General features: G+C 36.9%; 1 protein-coding gene across 1 annotated transcript in view; it reads right to left on the bottom strand.

Moving 5' to 3' along the window:
* LOC107093633 (receptor-type tyrosine-protein phosphatase N2-like) overlaps window positions 1–19,778 on the bottom strand; it is a 281,824-nt gene that overhangs the window by 182,754 nt on the left and 79,292 nt on the right. The window contains exon 11 of the mRNA XM_015388814.1: window positions 7,509–7,588. Within this exon, the coding sequence (XP_015244300.1) occupies window positions 7,509–7,588 (80 nt within the window). The remainder of the gene's footprint in view (window positions 1–7,508; window positions 7,589–19,778) is intronic.

Genomic DNA, 19,778 nt, shown 5'->3' with positions numbered 1-19,778 from the left:
ATTATTATTATTATTATTTTTATTTTTTTAACCAAAATTCCTTATAACGTATTTAAACAGCAAATACATAGGACCTTTATTTTAGGTCGAACTTGCAGCTGAAACTGATCATTGCCTTTAGGGTTTTATTTCATTTTAAAAGGAAATAATAAGTTGGCATAATCAAAGAAAAGGAGATCTTGAAAAGTAAATTATTGCTTTAAAATTAATGTAGCAAAATTTTAAATCTGTCTTCAAATCATATGAATATCGTAACAAAAAATTCAAACAGAGATTTTATAACAAGTTCTTTCTAATGTGTTTAAGATTTTATTTATTCAACTTATTTAAAAAACAGATTTTTTTAATTTTTTTACATATTATTCTTTAAAATCTACCTTTTTAAATGAAATATCGCTAGGCTAAATCTGGAGGAAAAAAGCCTACCCTGATGTTAGAGGATATCAAAAAAGCAATGTAATTTCCTTCTGAGCTCTTATTTCAGAATAAAATTATGTAGTGTTTTAAATTAAAAAAGAATACTCAATAAATCCCCCCCCACCCACACATTTTCCCAGTGTTTCCAATTAGCCATTTAGCTTCCAAGTATTAAGGCAAACATATGCATATTTCCATTTTACTGCTCAATTTAAAGTTTTAACTGACCCTATTACATTTGTATATGATCAATAGGCTCAGATAACATAAAAAAAAGCTAAATACTTTCAACCCCAGCTGCCACATGCCTAAACACATCCATTTGTGTCGGAGCATGTTTACATCCAGTTCTCACTCTGCATCACTGAGCGACCATAAATGATGATAAAACGACATCATTACAATGGCCGTGTAAAGCTTAATGTTTTAGAAAACCTCTATAAAACCAGAAGGGTGGGGGGGATAACGTACCCTTTGGAATGGAGTGATATTCTGGTTGAATATGACAAACGACGCTTTAAAGACAGAACCGCCCACACCATTGCACTGCAGCCAAGAGGATGCTGTATTTCATTTTAAGCACGTTGTGTCAAATGTTTGCATTAAAGGGAATCGAGGCTCATCCGTGACCCCGGTGCGTAGAGCCGACGGGAATAGAGCAGGAGGCGGGAAAAAGAGAACGCCAGCAATGGCACTTAAAAGCAGAGAGAAGTGGCTGCAGCCGTTGCATAATCTGGACCTTAAATGGAGGAGAAAAAAAAATCGTTTGACGAGAATGGGGGGTGGGGGGTAGCTGAAAGAGAAATTCTGTGTTTGTGAAGAGGAGGGGCTGTAATTATCAACCAGGAACAAAATGGAGGGAAAAAAAAAGCACACAGAGAGCTGCTCATGTAGTTATTTTGACAGATCCAATTCCCCTTGTTCAGGTGAAATGATGGTGTGTGTCCGTGTTTAAATGACACCTGGGGAATATAAGGAAAGTCTTTTCTCTCTCTGGACTGACAGCTCCGCTAATGGCAAACATTCCTCCTTTCTATATTCCCCACTTCATTAACACCCTCTTCTCATTACCACGACTCACGCTGCCGCTCTGTACGTGCCCTCACACACTCCCACACACCTTTACAACATTTCCACAGCTGGATCCCACTTTGGAAGACAGTCCCTTTACGTGCCTCAGAACTGCCAGAGTAATGCACGATGGACTGCAGATCTTGAAAGAGAATTGCTTAGGGGTTTTCAAAGTATGGCAATGAAGAAGCTTAGAAACCCATTGCTCTGTTTTTTTATATATATTTGAATCAAAATAAAGATATATAATAAATAAAATTATTTGATTCCTTTTTGATCTCCTCGATTTTCAGCTCAAATGTTGAAGCATAGCTTTTACATTCTGCCTGTTTTGAGGAAAGTAGAGCAACAGATATCACTGACTCTTTAGCTTCCTGAGCTTTTATTCAGGTATTTTAATAGAAATTGTGATGCTTATATAAACCAAAAAAATATTATAGTAATGTGAAAACATCTCTATCTTTGTCAGATTGCTTTTAAGAGCTCCAGCGAAAGTGGATAACTCTTTCTAGTAAAATACTTGATTGGTTTAAATCCTACCTCAAAGACACGTCCTTTTGTGGGTCAGGAGGTAACTTTGAATCAGTAAAGGGGGCATTCCCCAAGGGTCCAATTTAGGGTCCCTTTTATTCAATATTTACAAGCTCCCACAACTCAGATTTTGATAAACAACAACATCAGTTACCACAACTACACTGACATCACACATTACAATGTCAACTGGTGATTAAGAACCTATTCAAGCACTGGGTAAATGGAGGAATAAGGGAAACCAATGTATGGATGTGCCAAATGTTCTTCAGCTAAAAAAACAACATTTAAGTTTTTGAACCTAAGGACATTCCAAGCTTTACACACAGCTTCAATTAGGCTACTACATTGTGCTTAAACTCTGTGTCTATTGATGGACCCAGACCAAAATAAGATCTTTAGAGGCACACAGAGAAAGAAACTAAATTGGCCTTGTATCACATGCAGAAAATAATGTTTTAGCAGAACATTAAAAACTAATTATGGTGTTCATCTTTACTAGAATTGATTACAGAAACTTTGTTTTCCTAGATTTGTATAAAAAGTTGACAAGGTAGCTGGTACTCAAAGAAGTATCATCCCGATTTTAAAGTCCTTAACTCCCTGTATCTTAGGTAACAGACCATAAATTACATCTGTATTACAAGTCAATAATTCACTGAAAGACTTAGCATCAAAATACAATATAGACCCGCATAAAGAGAATCATCCATCAAGACTTCATATCTACCCTGCATACCAAGAACCAAACATGGAAAAGCAGCTTTTAGTTCTCATGCTCCTCTAATCTGCTGCTTTAAATCCAGATTTTAAAAAAGTAGGCTATTTCTTTAGATAGGCTTTTCATGTGCCACATATTTATCATTAGTTTAATTTTGTTTAGGCAGTTTAACACTGCAGAAACGTGGCTTTCAACATAGCTCTTGAACTTTCGCCAAGGTCGGCATGTAGAAATAGGGTGCTTACCAAACAGAAACCACTTACTGCATCCCTGGTGGTTGTGCAGGATGTTGCAATTCTTGTGCTTCTGGATCTTGCTAAGGGTCAGTAACCCTGTTTGCAGCCATTTTCAAAGTGGTTGACCAGCTAGAGCGTATTGACGTAACATGAAAGAGCTCTAAAACATCTCATTCATAAAGGAGACCAAAATAGGGGATTTTTGTACAAAAGACACAATGAACATGTTTTCTATAGTCCATAGATCTATCATCTGTGTTTAAAAGACAGAGGTTCCCTTAAATGTCAGAGGTGGAATAGACTGACTGCTGTGGCATGATCTAGGTAAACGTAGTTCTGGTATCAAGACATTGAATCCAAGGTTTGTAGATCGCAATGTCTGATTGTGCAAGAAGTTAAAGTTGGAGCAGATAATCTACAGCAGTAGAATATTCTACCCACCTTAGAAGAAAAACTACAGATATGAAATATGATCCGATCCCATTATGAATTAACTTAAGCTGCAATATTCATAAGGTATATTTTGAATGTGAAATCAATGGCATGAAAGAATAAACACATCCAATCTTGCATGAATGGCTGAGGCTGTTTGTTGTGGAGGATATTTTCTTGGTACCCTTTAATGGAGAGCTCAATTACCTGAGTTTCTTTGGTTCATGGAAAAGCACCATGAATACTTTCAGAGAATCTAATGGTTTATATGGGTGATTCAGTACAGACACAGAATTGGCCACATCTACTCAGGCTTATGAAAAACAATTCAGTTTAGGAAAATGAAGTAATATCCACATCCTTGTTTCCCAAATGCACTCAAAGACAGGCTGAAGGGTGCAGTTAGCAATGTGCTTCACTTAAAAAAAGAAAGTCAAGGTATAAAATTAAGAAACGTTCTGTGGTGAAGAGTTTTAAAAATAATAAAGTAATAATAATAAAAAACATCTGTTTGTGGGTAAGTATTCATTTCTTCCTCAAAGCTCACCAACTGTTCACTTGGATCTTATACTTCCATGTTGGTAAGAGGTCACAGACCCATTTGGGATGTTAGGTATCAACTAAGCAATGTCAGATCAATATTAACCTAATACCATCATCTACATCACATACATCATTTAAATAGATTCTAGTAGTTCAATCTGAGAAAACCAGGACTGGATAAGTACAAAAAAATAAATGGATAAAAATGAACGAACTATCTCAAGCAATGTTTAGAAAGATATCCATGTTTCAAATAAGGAAACAATGACATTTTTTTTTAGTAAAAATTAACAGTATTATTTTTTTCCTTTTTATACAGGTATAAATCCATAACTGTGAGCATTGAAATAAAAATGTAAGAAAAGTGAATACATTTTGATTGCAAAACTCTCAAAAACTTTCGTTCAGGTAACCACTCAAACATAAAACATGACCTGATTGTAAGTGCATCGTGTTCAAAAGTTGAGAGCAGCTGATTCAGGTATTATTCCTCCAGGTAACTTGCAATCAATCTGTGATGTATATGTTCATGCTCTGAATTTGAGCTGGAAAAATGCAGCAGATTGCGGGCACATTATCAAATATTCCAAAGTACAACTGCCTCTTTAATGTGATGCACTCCCTTATTAAGAGTTCAAGGAAGTTCTAGCAAGTTCTGGCAAGCTGGCATATTTTCTACAATAATCTTAGATGTATTTTGTAAAACAACTTATTTATGACTATTTATGAATATATTTTCTAGAATACAATATCAGTTTACAAGAATTACATTATAAAGTGCTGTCCAGTCAATGTATCAGAATAAAACGGAACATACCATTTAACATAATCTTCTCCAAGTATTTGGTAAATACCTCTTACAAGTTCAACTTTGACCACAGCCCAATGCTCTAAGCCATCAGCAGGCATGGTCGTGGCATTTGACCACTCTTCATGGCAAAAATTCTAGTTTTCCACCATTTGGGGCAAACTGTAATTCTTGTGTGCAAAATGCAGAGGTGGGCAAAGTACTCAAAAGTAGTACTTGAATACAAGTATTGGTACTCATAGTTAAATCTTACTTAACTACATGTGAAAGCTAGTTGGTCAAACATCTACTTAAGTTCAAGAATTGATGTTCTCACTTATGAAAATACTTAAGTATTCAAAAGTACATGGATTTAAAACTACTTAAGTATTCAAAAATACTAATTCAATTTCTAATATCAGTACATTTCTGTGTGATGTGCAGTTTAATTTCCAGAGCAATTTTACATGCTTTCAGAAACCACCTGATGTATTGATGCGTAGAACCACCTGCTACAAATTCTACACCATTTATAAAGAACTTCAGCATCAAAATGCCAGCAAAGAACAGGTATTTTTATTATTAATTCTTATTTAGAAACAAAGCCAAAATGGCCGTGCAGATGGTGCAGTAGTTAGCGCGCATGACCCATGTTGGAGGCCTCAGTCCTTGACGCGGCCGACCCGGGTTTGAATCCGACCTATGGTCCTTTGCTGCATGTCTCTCCTGCCTGCTCATACCCCCTTTCTTTTCAGCCTACTGTTGAAAAAATCAGCCACTAGTGCCATAAAAACTACAAAAAAAAAAGCAAAAACAAAACTGGAATATTTTGATTTTCTCACGCTTTCATTATGCAATAGAGGTTTAAGGTTGAATTATGACAGAGACCAGCAACTCATCCTACACAACAATTTGGTCACATGGCAACAAATAATGCCTTAATAAAATCTATAAACTACAAAGAATATCTGCCCTGGGTTTCTCACATTTGTGTAATGTCATGAAACTCTCTAAGGCAGTGGTATACAGGTTCAGTCCTAAGGGCTGCTATCTGGCATGTTAAAATGGCATTTCAAGAATATGGTTTAAAAAGATAAGATGAGCAAAAGTAGCAAGTAACTACAGTAGCAGCTTCCTTGAAATGTAGTGGGTTGAAAGTTATAAGTACCCCCCAAAAATCACTTTAGTAAAGTAAAGATACTCAAACAAATGGCTTAAGTACAGTAATCAAGTAAATGTACTTTGTTACTTTCCACCACTGGTAAAATGTGTTTATGATGACCATGAAAGTAATGCCTGCATCAAACTGGAAATCTTGGTGTTGACTGAGAAGCTGAGAGTAACCTCCAACTTCTAGATGGATTAAAATTGCCAACATGAAAAAGCTAAATCCAACCCAAAGAAACTGTTTATCATTTTTTTCAAAGTATATGACCTGAGCTTTTAGAAGTACTTTATATTTGGAAATGTCAATGTAAGGTTTTTCAAACAAAAAACACTACCAGCTCTAAAAGCATCAGTTTGGGTAAATGTGATCTTTCTAACTTCCAAATTTTGACCTTATATGTTAGAGTGTCACACCCATGTTTAGTGTATACTAATTTTTCCCTGTGTTGTGCGATTTTCATTAAACGGAGGGGCATGATAAATATTTTGAAATTTATCAAATAAATGAAATTACAGTGACAACGAAGAGGTTTCTGAAAAGCTGACTGTAAAGATGCATTCAGACAAAAAGCAGTATCTGCAGCGAGTGCCATCACAAGAACACAGGTGCAGGTAATAAGGAAAAAACTGGGGGATTGAATTACTGAAAGCTGGCTGAGGGAGACGTTTAAACAGTGAAAGACACAAAGGAGAACCTATTCAAAAATATAGGAAAAATCACCAAGATTAGAAAATATGCAAGAGACCAGAAAACAACTGTCCAAAGGTAAACCGAGAGAACTATGTTTTATGTAGAAAAGTGAATCAAATAACTCAAAATATACCCAAACCACACAACACTGGAACTTAAGCTGTTGGCGAAGGGTGAACAACAGCATGCAGAAATTAAGGGCACTGGCTGCGTTATGTACACCAACGGTCAAAGGGCTGGACACAGATTCTCATTCAATAGTTCCTTTAGCTTTAATAATTCATATAGGAACTCCCTCAAACCCATTGGAAAACCATTTCAGGTGATGACCTCATGAATGTGTTAAGCAGTAATCAAAACATAGGAAGACTATTTAGAGTCATAAAAAAATCAAAACATTAAATGTGTTTTGAGTTATTTCACATTGGCATATATGTCATAGTTTTGATGTCTTCACTGTATACACATGATATAGACGGATTAAAATAAGGAAAAAGCCAATGAATGAGAAAAAAACTATTTTACTTTATGTCAGATATACTGTAAAGCTGTTTTCTTCTCTCCCACAGGCAAGCTAAATAAACATGAAAATTCCAGTCATCTGTTTTTCTTATTAAAATAATCTTCAGATTTGTTGATCCCCCATTGTTTGATCAGCGATACAATTAATATTAAGCATACTGCAATGAAAAGCAAACCAAACTAAAAGAAATGTATCACTTGATCACAAAGGGTAAGTATGAATATGAACACTATGGCTTAAAAAAATCCCTGCAAAAATGCTACGGGTAGGTCGTTGGTTTTAAAAGAGCCCCAACATGGGCCCCAGGTGCAGCAGAGAGCCATTTATAATGAACCATCTTTTTCTTTGTCAATATAAAGACAACATTAGCCGAGCCGAGGAGAACCTACCAGCTACGTTGGCCACATCTGCCGTGCTGACGTTCTGGGAGTTGCGGTTGACTTTGAAGGTCACGGCCGGTCCCACCACCCTGTGAGACACACAAACACACATTAGAAAAGGTTTACAAAAGGCACACTTAGAGTCCATTTCCATCTGTGGCTTTGCATTGTTTTTTCAAAGGGAAACTGAGCTGTGCTCATTAAGGCTCAGCAATACATAGCTCTCAGAAAAAAAGAAAAAAACAGCATTAACCTGTGGCAATCCTTTAGGCTCCTGCAATCCCCATCACTGCTGAGAGATAACCTCTTGCATCTAAATGCAATGTGTCTGCCAGCATTTAAGCACATGAGGAAATAAAGATAAGGCCGGTGAGAAAGTAGGGGTTTGGGCGTTCATCAGGAGGAAGGGAAGGTATCACAGGAAGCAGCTTTTTCATACGTTGGGATTCTGAAAGAGCACAATGTGACTATAATGTGCATTACAGTGATAAATGTAAATGCATTGATGTCAAAACCATCTGAGAGGATAAGGAGCAGCAAGACCTCCACACCCCCACCCAGACCCATATTCTTTTCAGCATCTATCATCAATAATCCACCTTGAGTCGAAGCAAAGAAAAATACTGGGTGGTCAGAGCCGGAGAGGGTCTCCCAATGTGATTAACCTCATGTTTTTTTCTGCTGTAATTCAGATTAAAAGCCCAGCGGGAAGGAACATTAGAGAACCCCACCCCACCACCACCACGTCCAGGATGCATTGTGCATCACAATAGGATAGTACTTCTACTGTAGCAACAGTGTTATAAAACACAGTGAAATCATTATGAAGCCAGTGCTGTCCTAACGCTGCTGGAAAAGAAAATGCTCTAAATGTGTTCCTAGTGTTTTATATTGATGGATATAAACCGTTTTCAGAACAGGAGTTGAGTGCATTTTTCAGGCAGTAGGGTCGGCCTCTTCTGTTGTAACAAATTAAGTTAATGGATCAGCAAAGTAATTAAGAGGTAGGTGCAAAATAAAAAGCCTATTATTCGCCTTACCAGAATCCCAACCCATAGTGCAAGTCGTTCATTCCTATTTCTGTGATTTACAGTGCTTTCCTTGGATAAAATGTTCTTTATCCAAGTCATGCTGAGATTAAATATAAAAGAATGTTGTTGAAAACCATCAGGGATTTCAACCTACTCAAAGACGGTAGTAAAAACAAAAAGATAAAGTGAAAATGTTTTTACCATGACGTGAAAAGTTTTATCTCATATCTGAGCTTTTTTTTTTAGTAGTAGCTGTTGAAAAGCTCTAAAGCAGCCATTAATGGCCGGATACTTCAGAAAAAGATTACTTTACCTTGATTTTGCTATTTTCCTTTTAAAGTCTACTTCAGTAAAAGATAGGTATTTAATAGAGCAGCCAATGTATTTTTGCTGCTGTGTGACAATTTCAGTCACCGGAAATTTACCAGGGGGTATTTGCAAATACATTTAAAAACAAAACATAAAAAAAAAGACAATTCTGATTTATTTTTAGTGCTGAGGCAGAACATTTAAAGGGTCAAAGTGCATTACATTACTGGAAGCTATTTTTCCTTTTTTATACATTTGAGTTTCTTCAAGTTACCAAATAGATTATATTACTTTTTTAATGATATTACAAGATTAGTCTTTCTGGAAACTGCTTGTATATTACAGGAGAATTGAAGAATTAAAATGTTTGAGAGGTTTACACATTTAACTTTACAGAAATGTGCTTATTCCCCCTGTAGAATGTTACGTTTGCCTGATGTTCTTAATAAATCCTGATCTTTTAGACTAAAACATAAACAGGTTAGCAGCCAAAGTAGATCTTTTGTTTAAGATCCGTTTGAGTCAAAGAAATAACAGCGACAACATATTGGGGGTTATGGCATAAAAATTGGAATCCTAAGGTTCTGAGTTCGAGCCCCACTCCCACAGAGACTCTGGCTCTCTGAGCAAAAGACCCTTAACCCCGCACTGCTCCCTGGGCGCCCCACAATGGCAGCCCACTGCTCCCCAAGGGGATGGGTTAAAAGTAGAGTGTGAGATCAATTAAGTTCAATTATTTATTGTGTCAATCAATTAAGACCCATATAAGCATAGAGGGCTGAGCTCTGTAATCAGGTCCTACCCAGATTGGAAACTGCTGCTAAATGTGTCCTGGATAAAACTGAAAAAGACAAGTAACATGGGGCCCTTTTGTAGTATACCACCTTAACTCAACAGGGGCCCATTTTCATCCTTGAAAAAAATTGAGACTATACAGTTTAATTACACACTCAAAATATTAAAAAAAATTATTACAACCGTCCATCTTCCTGTGTTAACTGACTAAAATTTTGATTTTTAGATTTTTATTTTTGAAATGTTAAGGCAACAACTCAAGCCATTTATTTACTTTAATAATACTAGTCAATGTGCAATTTTAATTAGCGATATATTTTTTTTGGCCCTGAGGCCATAATGTCAAAGAAAATCCTGGTTGTATTTTCAATAAGTAAAATTATTTGAAAATGAAAAAAAATAAATAAAAGTATATTGCATTTAAAAGATCCATTGTAACTAAAGAAACACCATGGTAAACCTAAGCCTATGAACTGTACAGAAGGAAATGTCAAAATTTAAATTTCTTTTTTTACTATTCTCATTATCATCGCTGTTCTGTTCTTTCCAAAGAAACAAGCTTTAGTCTCCATATAAACAACACTAAAGAAGAAAAAAATAACATAAAACACCCATTTTCAGCTACTCGGTCTCTTGGAACACAACAGCTCATTTTCTTGGACGATTTTTTCCTCCTCTGAGTGCAGAGGTTGATATATTTGCCACATCCATGAAGTGATTCATCAGCCAGCCCAGGCAAAGGCTCAGAGTGCGATGAAGAGAGGGGGAAAAAAATCACTCTCGTCGAGATTATCACATGTCCATCTGTCGGCCCTTGCTACCAAGGGCAGCTGCGGCACAAAGGTACATCGACTTTAAACCTTATAAATAACCTCAAGGGGAAAATAGATCTTCGTGAAGATTATTTCTTCACCTCTTATTGCTCAGATTTATCATTTGGGGGGAAAATACTTGACTGTCATAAGTTTGAAGAATGAAATAATCACCATCCTAAGTAGCTAAATCATATGTAGTGTACTCCAGCCAGCATTGCATTATACCTACAGAGAAAAGTAGCACTATTGATATGTGGTTTATTTAACATTTAAACTTTTTTTTTTTTTTTTTTAATGAAGAAGGAAGTACATTTGGTAGCTTGATTGACACCTGGAACAAACCCAGTCATGTTATGAAATCACAACCTCCCTCTTTGCTTGGATGAATGATAACACCTTTCAAGTCCCAATCCTGTTTTTATTTTTGTCATTAAACCTGAAGCATGAAGCAGAAAAATAAACCTTTCCCGACTGTAAACAGATTCGACACAGTGGAACAAACAAGCTGAAATTACAGAGGCTGCTTGATTAAATTCTTAACATTTCTAATTGGGAATCACACCTAAAAATGAACTAGAAATGCATCAGCAGCAAATCACAAACCTTTCTGAAGAAAAAAAAAAGAAAGCTTTCAAATCTTCAACGGTTTAGAGTTAATATATTGGGACTATACAGTTTTTTAAGGGTTGCTAAAAATCTCCCTTGAAGTTGGCCATATTGTACAGTAGCAGCCATTCAAAATGGCCCTTCCTAATGGCAGCCCACTTCCCTGCAACTCCCAGCAAAAAAAACCTCCAACTTCCAGCCACTGGAGTGACCCCGTCCTTCTCCTGGGCGTGTATGTTTTTTTACTCTGCTTCCACCCTCTCTTTAGATCTTAATGTCCACAAATCATGACAGAAAAAATATTTTAGTACAAAGATTGATGTTTAAAAAGGAATTTCAGGGGACTCACCTTCCCCACTTTCCTTGGGGAAATTTTGAATGGCTACTACTGTATGTGTCCTGTCTGTGATGCGGAATCCACATAAACAGTCTGCAGAAATTTGAGGTTTCATACTAAAGTGTAAACCGATTTTCCACATTTCTGTTGTATATTTATTAGCTGATGTAAAAACATTTTTCAGCTCAGCATGCAAAAAAGAGTGTGTGTATATAGTAGGGCTGCAACTAACGATTATTTTGCAAATCGATTAACCTGTCCATTATTTTTTTCGATTAATTGATTAATAATCGGATAGAAGAATGTTCCTTAAAGAAGACATTTTACGAAATTAAATCAGATGAAACTAAGGCCCAGTCCCATTTCTGTCTTGGTTCTGAGAACACCACAGTGAGTTCCCTCCACAGTGAAGTACACTCAATGAGGGAAGTGCAATTAATTATTTTCTCCCTAAGAAATGGGACACCACTGGTTGTAAAATTACATCCCAGCCCAGTACATGGCGGTAATAAATAGCCTGCACACTTTTGTTATGTGTTAAGCTACGTCATGCATAAACACATGGAAACTCTGCCATACTCATAACTTTTCACCAAACACATGCATAATATTGAACAACAATTCTAAAAAAGTAAAAGTCCATTTATGAGCCAGCATAGATAAAATAATATCACAACCTTCTCTAAATTGATAGACAATCATGGAAATATAATTAGCTACGACAACTTTTTGATGAAATATCTGTTTCAATAAGATACAATGAATACAAATCAATTAGTGCATCCCCAATGGACTCTAACAATTATTTTTTCATATGGATCAGCCCAGGAACTACGGAGATATTACCCATAAAACTGAAAAATCATGCCTCATGACAGTTACTGTGTGTGTGTCCTGTCCAGTAAACAAGTGCTATGACAATTATGCATAACGTTATACCTTCCATGTTGATATAGTGACCGTTGCAATCCCATGCGTCAAGATAGAAATGGTCATAACATGATTTAGTTAAAAGCTGTGATGCATAATCATACCACGGTGACATTGGTTAGAAGCCTGACACCGAACACCCAAGCCCCACACAGCCAGCGGGATCCACCCCAGGGCTGATCGGACCACTCGTCCTGAACAATCATTTTAAGAGTTAAAGAGCACTTCCCCCTAGCTCATATAACTATTGGGACACACTAACCTTACACATCAACATGGAAAACCAAGTGCTAGAGACCAAACAAAGTGAGAAAAATGGGACTGGGCCTAAAACTTTTCCACTTGAGGAGTTGCGGATAGAACATATTTGTCAGGATCTTGGCACTGATGACTGGTCTGATTACTAATTTCATCCACCTATCTAGATCCACCCAGAACATGACCCGTTCTGTCTTTGGACATCTGAGCCTGCCTGTTCCTCTTCTGATCTGTTTGCCTTACCTGTCTTCGGACTCCTGCTGGATTCTCCCTTTTTACTGAACTTGGGACTGAATTCTAACATTGTTCTGGATTTCCTTTCAGAACCTCTTCAGACTTCTGAGCTCCTGGTTCTGAAGAACATCCTCAACGGTAGCTTTGGCTTCACCCTTTTGGCTTATCCTGTCTTCCTTTGTCTGCTTAGATCTGATTTTCTGCCTATTCTTAAGTAATCGGGGCTTCAGCATTTGGGACTCTCTGGGTGGTGTTAACATACAGTATATATATATATATATATATATATATATATATATATATATATATATATATATATATATATATATAATAATCAATTACTAAGTTAGTTGATGATTATTTCAATTATCAATTACTCAGGATTAATCTGATTAATTGTTTTAGCCCTAGTATATATTCTTTAAAACAGCATCGTGCAAGTCATGTCTGCCTCAAAAAAATACAGACATCTTCAGAGTCAATCTGGGGTTTTGGGTCCCCCGGCGCTCTTCACAACCACTATTGAGCATTTTTCTTTTGGATAAACTTCACATGCACAGGTGCACTCTCACAAACAACTACAGGTTCTTGGTTGCAGGTACTTAGAGATTCACTTCAATACAGAAAGCCCACATCTTCAGTTACCACTTTATACATGTTTGATTAAATAACACTACTTGGTACAATGATATCAAGCTGTTACTTTATTGTATGTCTTGTACCATGTCCGTTGGTTGTGCTGTTCTTTTTACATCTCTTTGCAGGTGATGAAGCAGACTGATGTTTTATCATTATCTCCCTTTTATCTCCTCTTTCTTTAATCTTTTCTTCTTTTTCCTGTTTGTGCTTTACTGTTCTAGTTTCCAATTGCAGTGAAATAATCCCTGTATGAATTATAATAAAGCTATATAAATGCATAAATCAAGCGGAACACTATGGCGATACTGTAGCCGTACTGCTCCACTTGTGAAAGCAAAATCTGTTGGGCTCTTTTTGGCATCAAGACAATTATTCTAATTGCAAAAAATAAAAGGCTTCTGATTTCTTATATATATATATATATATATATATATATATATATATATATATATATATATATATATATATATATATATATATATATATATAATGGATTGATTTTCAAGCAGTTTGCAAGAGTGCAAATTAAATACATAAGTGGTTTGCAGTTTTTGAATGCATTTAGAGTTCCCTGGTATTACCAACTTTCCAGACCAATTTTTACACAGAAAATGTTAATAGTCTGAAAGATTATTATGCTTGGAAAGGATTAGATTCTGGTGGATAAATCTTTCATACTCAATCTCGACTCCTCACTCGTTATTCATCCGCCAACTGAAGAATCTCCCAGAAGGGGACCGATGGGACCCTTTTGATCTCTTTTTAGGTTTTGGCTAATGGGCTTGAGCATACTATACTGCAGGAGATCAGCAGAGGTTTTAAACAACCAACATTTTACATTGAACAGTTTAAAATGTTTAAAATAATTTAATGGGATTCAAGATGGACTATAGATGTTAGGGATGTATGGAGTGTTGAACTCCCCCATTTTTTGCCGCCTGTTTGTTAAAAGCAGCCTGCGACAAATTTCATTTTTCACCAGATATTATGAAAAGCATTTCTCTTCATTAAAAACAGGGGTGGCATTAATAACCATAGATATTGGTATAGTGGAGGATTTTGGAGAATTTTTGAAAGGACCCACACTCTAAATTAAGAAAAAAAAAAGCACATTCACAACCCGCTTCCCAGATGGAACGCCTATTAAACGCTCACAAGTCCATTTATCCTCGTGCACGCTCTGTTTAAAAGTTGGTGTTTTCATACCTCAGATAAGCTTAGTTTCCAAAAGAAGATTTTTTCCACTATGTCAGAGTCAACACCGGTAAGTGAAAATGGGGATGATCATGTAGGCCGGCCTTACGTAAAATAATCCCTAGAATGACTGACAATTAGGAGGACCATTTATTTTGATGATCCACCAGATGGAAGATGTTCCAAAAAGAACATCTTCCACTATACCTGTAATATAAATATATTTAACAATACCACTGGTGAAATGCTACGACCTTAAAGCAGCCCACTGTGGGGCTACCTTGCTTTTTATTATTTGGGGTAAAGAGGTTGTTGGTAAAGATACAGCTCTTGCTCTTAGTTTCTAAAATAAAGCAACACTATTTCCTGTTTTTTATCTCTTTAAGTTGTTAAATTTTGATCTTTGAAAAAAAAAATTTCCAAAAAATTTTTATTAAATACCTTTAACAAAAACATTTTCTCATTTCGTTTACACCTTAAAAAAGATACTTTTTTGTTTGTTTGTTTTATACCAGCTTAATAGTGTTTCAGGTGAGGAATAAATGCAGAGCAAGAAATAAATCTCATGCCTTTTGGACAATGCACACAGCTTTGGTTTCTTACACTTCATCTTTACTGCAGCTGAAGAACAGATTTCAAATGTTTACAATGTTCTGTGTTTCCAAATAATGCGCTTTATGGATAGCTGGAGAGCCCTTATACTCAGCTCCGTTTTGGTCTTGTTTATTCTAAACCTGCAAAGCAAAAACAGGATTCTGCCCTTTAGTTCTGTGCATAAACCCAGGTTAGGCATGCAAGCTAAACTGAAAGGGAAGTGTCCAAGGTTTTATACTTCACAATACAATCACACATTCATCCCCTTTGCCAGTTATAGACAATCTTTTTTCATCGACTTATGCAGGAAAAAGTGAGAAATGTATCTAGTAAAATATCTTCGATAAATCAGATTTTTAAATGAAGAGGTGGAGACCTGGTAGGATTAATGCAGGGTCAAAAATCTCATATGTAGAGAATTTTACATCAGAGCTATAGAGAGGTATTTTATCGTATGGCAGTTTCATTTAAAAGTTGCACATTATGATGTATTATACTAGACATTTCTTGTCCTCAAAATATAAAATATGTAACACGGTTTAACATCCTTTGCTCAAACTTATGTGTAAGGAAAGTTATTTGGCTTTTCAATAGAATGAGACATCTTTATTTAAGATTGAACCATTACTGAAGAAACTGATGAACACATTCTGCAGAGCCCACAGCCTTGTCCTCATCAGCCTTCATAATTTTCACATCCACCCAGACGAGGACCACTCTCTCCTCCTTGTGGCGGCTCTTTGATATGACCCCTCAACTCAGACAGACATTACATCACCTCACCACCGGTGTTTGGAAAAATACAAAAAAGAAATAAATAAATCAAGCCCTTGGTCTACACTCAGTGATGTTATGCAACAGCTAGCATCATTCGACAGCCAGCTACAATCAAAGGCTGCAAGAATCCGCCCACACCAGCGCTCCCCTCCCCGCCCGCTGCGATGCCCTCCACCACTACCAGGCCACGGCTGCAGCTAAAAACACTTTCAGGGCCGCTCCGGCGAAGAGTGCTCAACGTCAGTGTTATCTAATCAGTATTGAATTGTTCCAAATGAAATGTGAGGGTGTGAGTCACTCTCCAGGTTTTGTTGTGTGTCCTGGCACAGTGTGTAGGCTCACTTTTATGATTCATGTCTTTCTAGTTTGGATGTTTTTTAGCTGCAGGCTTGCTGAACCGCCGCCGCTCTCTGGCTGAAGCCTCAAGAGGGGACTGTTGGAAAAAGTGAAAGTTTAGCCGTCTTTGTCAGCAGCCAGGGGTGCGCAGGTCACCAAACTACTTTGTTCAGAGACACTTTTGTTGCTGTAATATGCTAATCTGGGGGATCTGACTAAGGCTTAAGCTGGGCGGGCTGGTAAATGGATGGATGTAGGCAAGCCCGAATGATTGAGGCGAGTGAAACAAAAGGCAGCCATGTCCTGCAATGATTTGATGCTTTTTAGACTCTTTTAGTTTATCTATTTCTATTATGGGGATTAAAAACTTGATGGTTATATTGTCCATGAAAAAAAAAAATGCAAGAATATAAGAAAGCATTATTCCTTTTCTATATATTTGTGATATACTGTATCTAGCAGATGTTTTTCCAAATTCAGTCACATTAAAACCTGACTTCAATTTATTTTATCACTTTTATAAATAACAAAATGTGATGTATAATAGTCAAGCAGTGGTAAAATAAATAAGTTTCAATTTTTACTATTTAAAAGTTTGTGCCATGAACTTGAAATCAGCTCTTTTAATTTAAACTTCGTAGAACTAACTTCATCTCTATAACTTGCTTTTGTTCATTTTGTAAAATAAACCAGACTTGGTCAGACAGGAGAAAGAGCTTCTGTACTGCTACAGATTTTATATCAGATTTGGGTCTTGACTTGAGGGTATTTTATTGCATGCATATGCTTTCATCCAAACCATTGCATTGTAGCTGTGGTTGTATATTATTTATGTTTTTGTTTTACTCCCCACATGTTGTAGCTGACATCACTACGCTTCACAATTTGAATGTGTCCCTTTGCCACAATGAGTCGAAAACTATTTTTTCTAATAATTGCCATTCACTCAACCTGCCTTGTAGCAAAATGAAAACACTAAAGGCTACTCTATATTTGGGGTCACTAACCTTTTAAAAGCTTTAAAGGCTACTTCATGGATACAGATTCATAAGAAGGGCTACCAATACTGCCCAATTAACTGGAGGTTGTAAGCGTTCAACTAAGCTTCAAATATAATAAACATATTTTTATTGTTTCTTTTAACTTCTAATTATCTTTGAGATATTGTCATTTTGAAATATATAAATCTTTAAATGATCCATATGATAATTATGATGAAATACTTTCCCACAGTCCCTGTGATTATGTTACACGTGATTCTATTAGCTTCAAAATCCTCTTATGTAAAGCACAAGGAAATAATTGTATTATTATACTATTCAAATATTATTGAATTTTCTCCATTACAAAAAGAACACAAGAAACTCTAAAATATTATGGTTACATTAAACTGCACGAATACATATGAAGGTGTGTGGTGGCACAATGCTCTTACTTTGAGCTACAGGCAGGGAGCCCTGCCTGGTTACAGGTGTCCAAATGTTCAGGTGCACTTAAATGCGTTTCTGTGCTATATTTCCTCCTCATTTCTGTCATTAGACTATGTCAGTTTACTAGTCTGCTGTTGCAAGTGGGATACCTCTTTACCCAGCCACCTCTAGCTTGCTTGACATTGCCATGACAACGTAACTTCCATGAAATTGAGTTGATTGGCCATTTCTCAAATCACAAGAATGCGAGTACGGACTCGTGTCCTTCCCAAGTATGTTCTTGAGAAGAACACAGGAAAGTGTGGACTTGGGGAGAACGGGAGCACGCAGCAGGGTCAATTGGAACAGAAGCGTACTGATGACGTCACCACATGCTCGGCTCGTCTAGAGCTGCTTTTCACCTCCTGTTATAAATAGTCTCTAGATAATAATAAATTATTACTTTTTTTCATTTAGTGGGGGAATAATAATGAACACAGTCAGATAAACACAAATCAAATAAACATTTTGCTAAAAAAAAAATAAAAAATTGCCATCAGAGCGAGCGGTCCTGCACACACGGCTATGCAGAGAGAGGGCTGCTATAGACGGGCTGCGGTTAGCTTTGGCTGCCATTACCCTCGGAGGCCCGCTGGTTGCCGCGGTCCTCTCAACTTCGGAAAACTGTTTTTGAATAATGTATAAAATCTGGTAAATGGGCCATAAAGTGACGCTTTAAATTATAATATTCTCGCCTCAAATGATCTTAAAATGAATTTTATTGAACAACAACATCAGAAAACAGAACTTTTAACTCAATACAATGCCGCAGTGCATTCTGGGACAGCTGTCAATCTCAAGAACGGACAAGTCTGCTGTGATGCATACTCCATAAATAGGGAGGGGCCAGAACAACATCCGGGGTCTTTGTCCGTTCTCCGTCAGCTGTTCTTGTAAATTAGAACAGTACTAGGGCTGAGGATGATGACGTTTCATGAAGACGCCATCACATGAGAACGCATATTGAGAAACGGCCTCAAAATAATGAAATTAAAATCCAAATACACACAATAGTAAAAAAAGTCAAAATTATTTCCCAAAATTATCATAAGAAATTTATAAATTATGAAAAGTATTTTTAATCATTTTCTTTGAAATCTCCCTCTCGCCACTAGGGGGTGGCGAGCGGCACCCCCCACTTCCCGCGGCCATGGGCATGGCATTGGTGACCCCTGCGATATACCTAGTTTTTCCATTTCAAATTATAGATTGAACAGTGCCTGCAAGATCTTTGAGCTTCCTAGGTCTTTATAATACTGCTTTTCTAATGGTCTTGAACAAGTCTATGCACCTTTTCATTGAACAGCTGCATTTACTCTTAAAATAAAATACACACTAGTTGACTTCTAAAGCAATAATTTGGACTTGATTTGATTTAGAGATTAAAAAGAAACTTGAAATTGTTACATTTTGTAAAAAAAAAAAAAACAGCTATGCACTACATAGACTTAGTTGTTAATATGATGAGAAAAAAAGATTGAAATATATGATATTAGCATCCTATAGTGTGACAAAGGTTTAAAGGGGTTGAATGCAAAGCCCTGAAGCTGGTAAAGGAGATTTGTTTAAAAGTAGGGAGGAAAAAGCCACAGGTAGTCGAGGTAAATCGGCATCAGCTTCAGACTTTTGTCTCTGGGCTTAATCACTCTCCTGAAGGTGACTGCTGTTGCTACAGGGGCAAGGAGCCAGGCAGCCTTGAAAAATACGTTTGGTGCCTCTGACAAATTGTCAAGGCGGCTCCCCCTGCTGGGCTTTTACTGTGCTCGCAACAAAAGAGACCCCCGGCTCACCACCTCTCTCTCTGCATCTATATCTCCCTGGCATTTCTCTCGCTTTCTCTACCTCAAATCCATCACCCTCCTCCCAATGTGTGGCTCCCTCTTTTCATTCCTGGGATAGCGGAGCAAAGACAAAAGGTGCATTAGAACAGCAGAACAGTGCGGGCCACCCAGGGA

This window comes from Cyprinodon variegatus, unplaced genomic scaffold, assembly GCF_000732505.1.
Source record: "Cyprinodon variegatus isolate N-32 unplaced genomic scaffold, C_variegatus-1.0 Scaffold436, whole genome shotgun sequence".
NCBI lineage: Eukaryota > Metazoa > Chordata > Actinopteri > Cyprinodontiformes > Cyprinodontidae > Cyprinodon > Cyprinodon variegatus.
The sequence above is the reverse complement of the archived record's forward strand: the minus strand, read 5'-3'. Positions and strand labels throughout refer to the sequence as shown.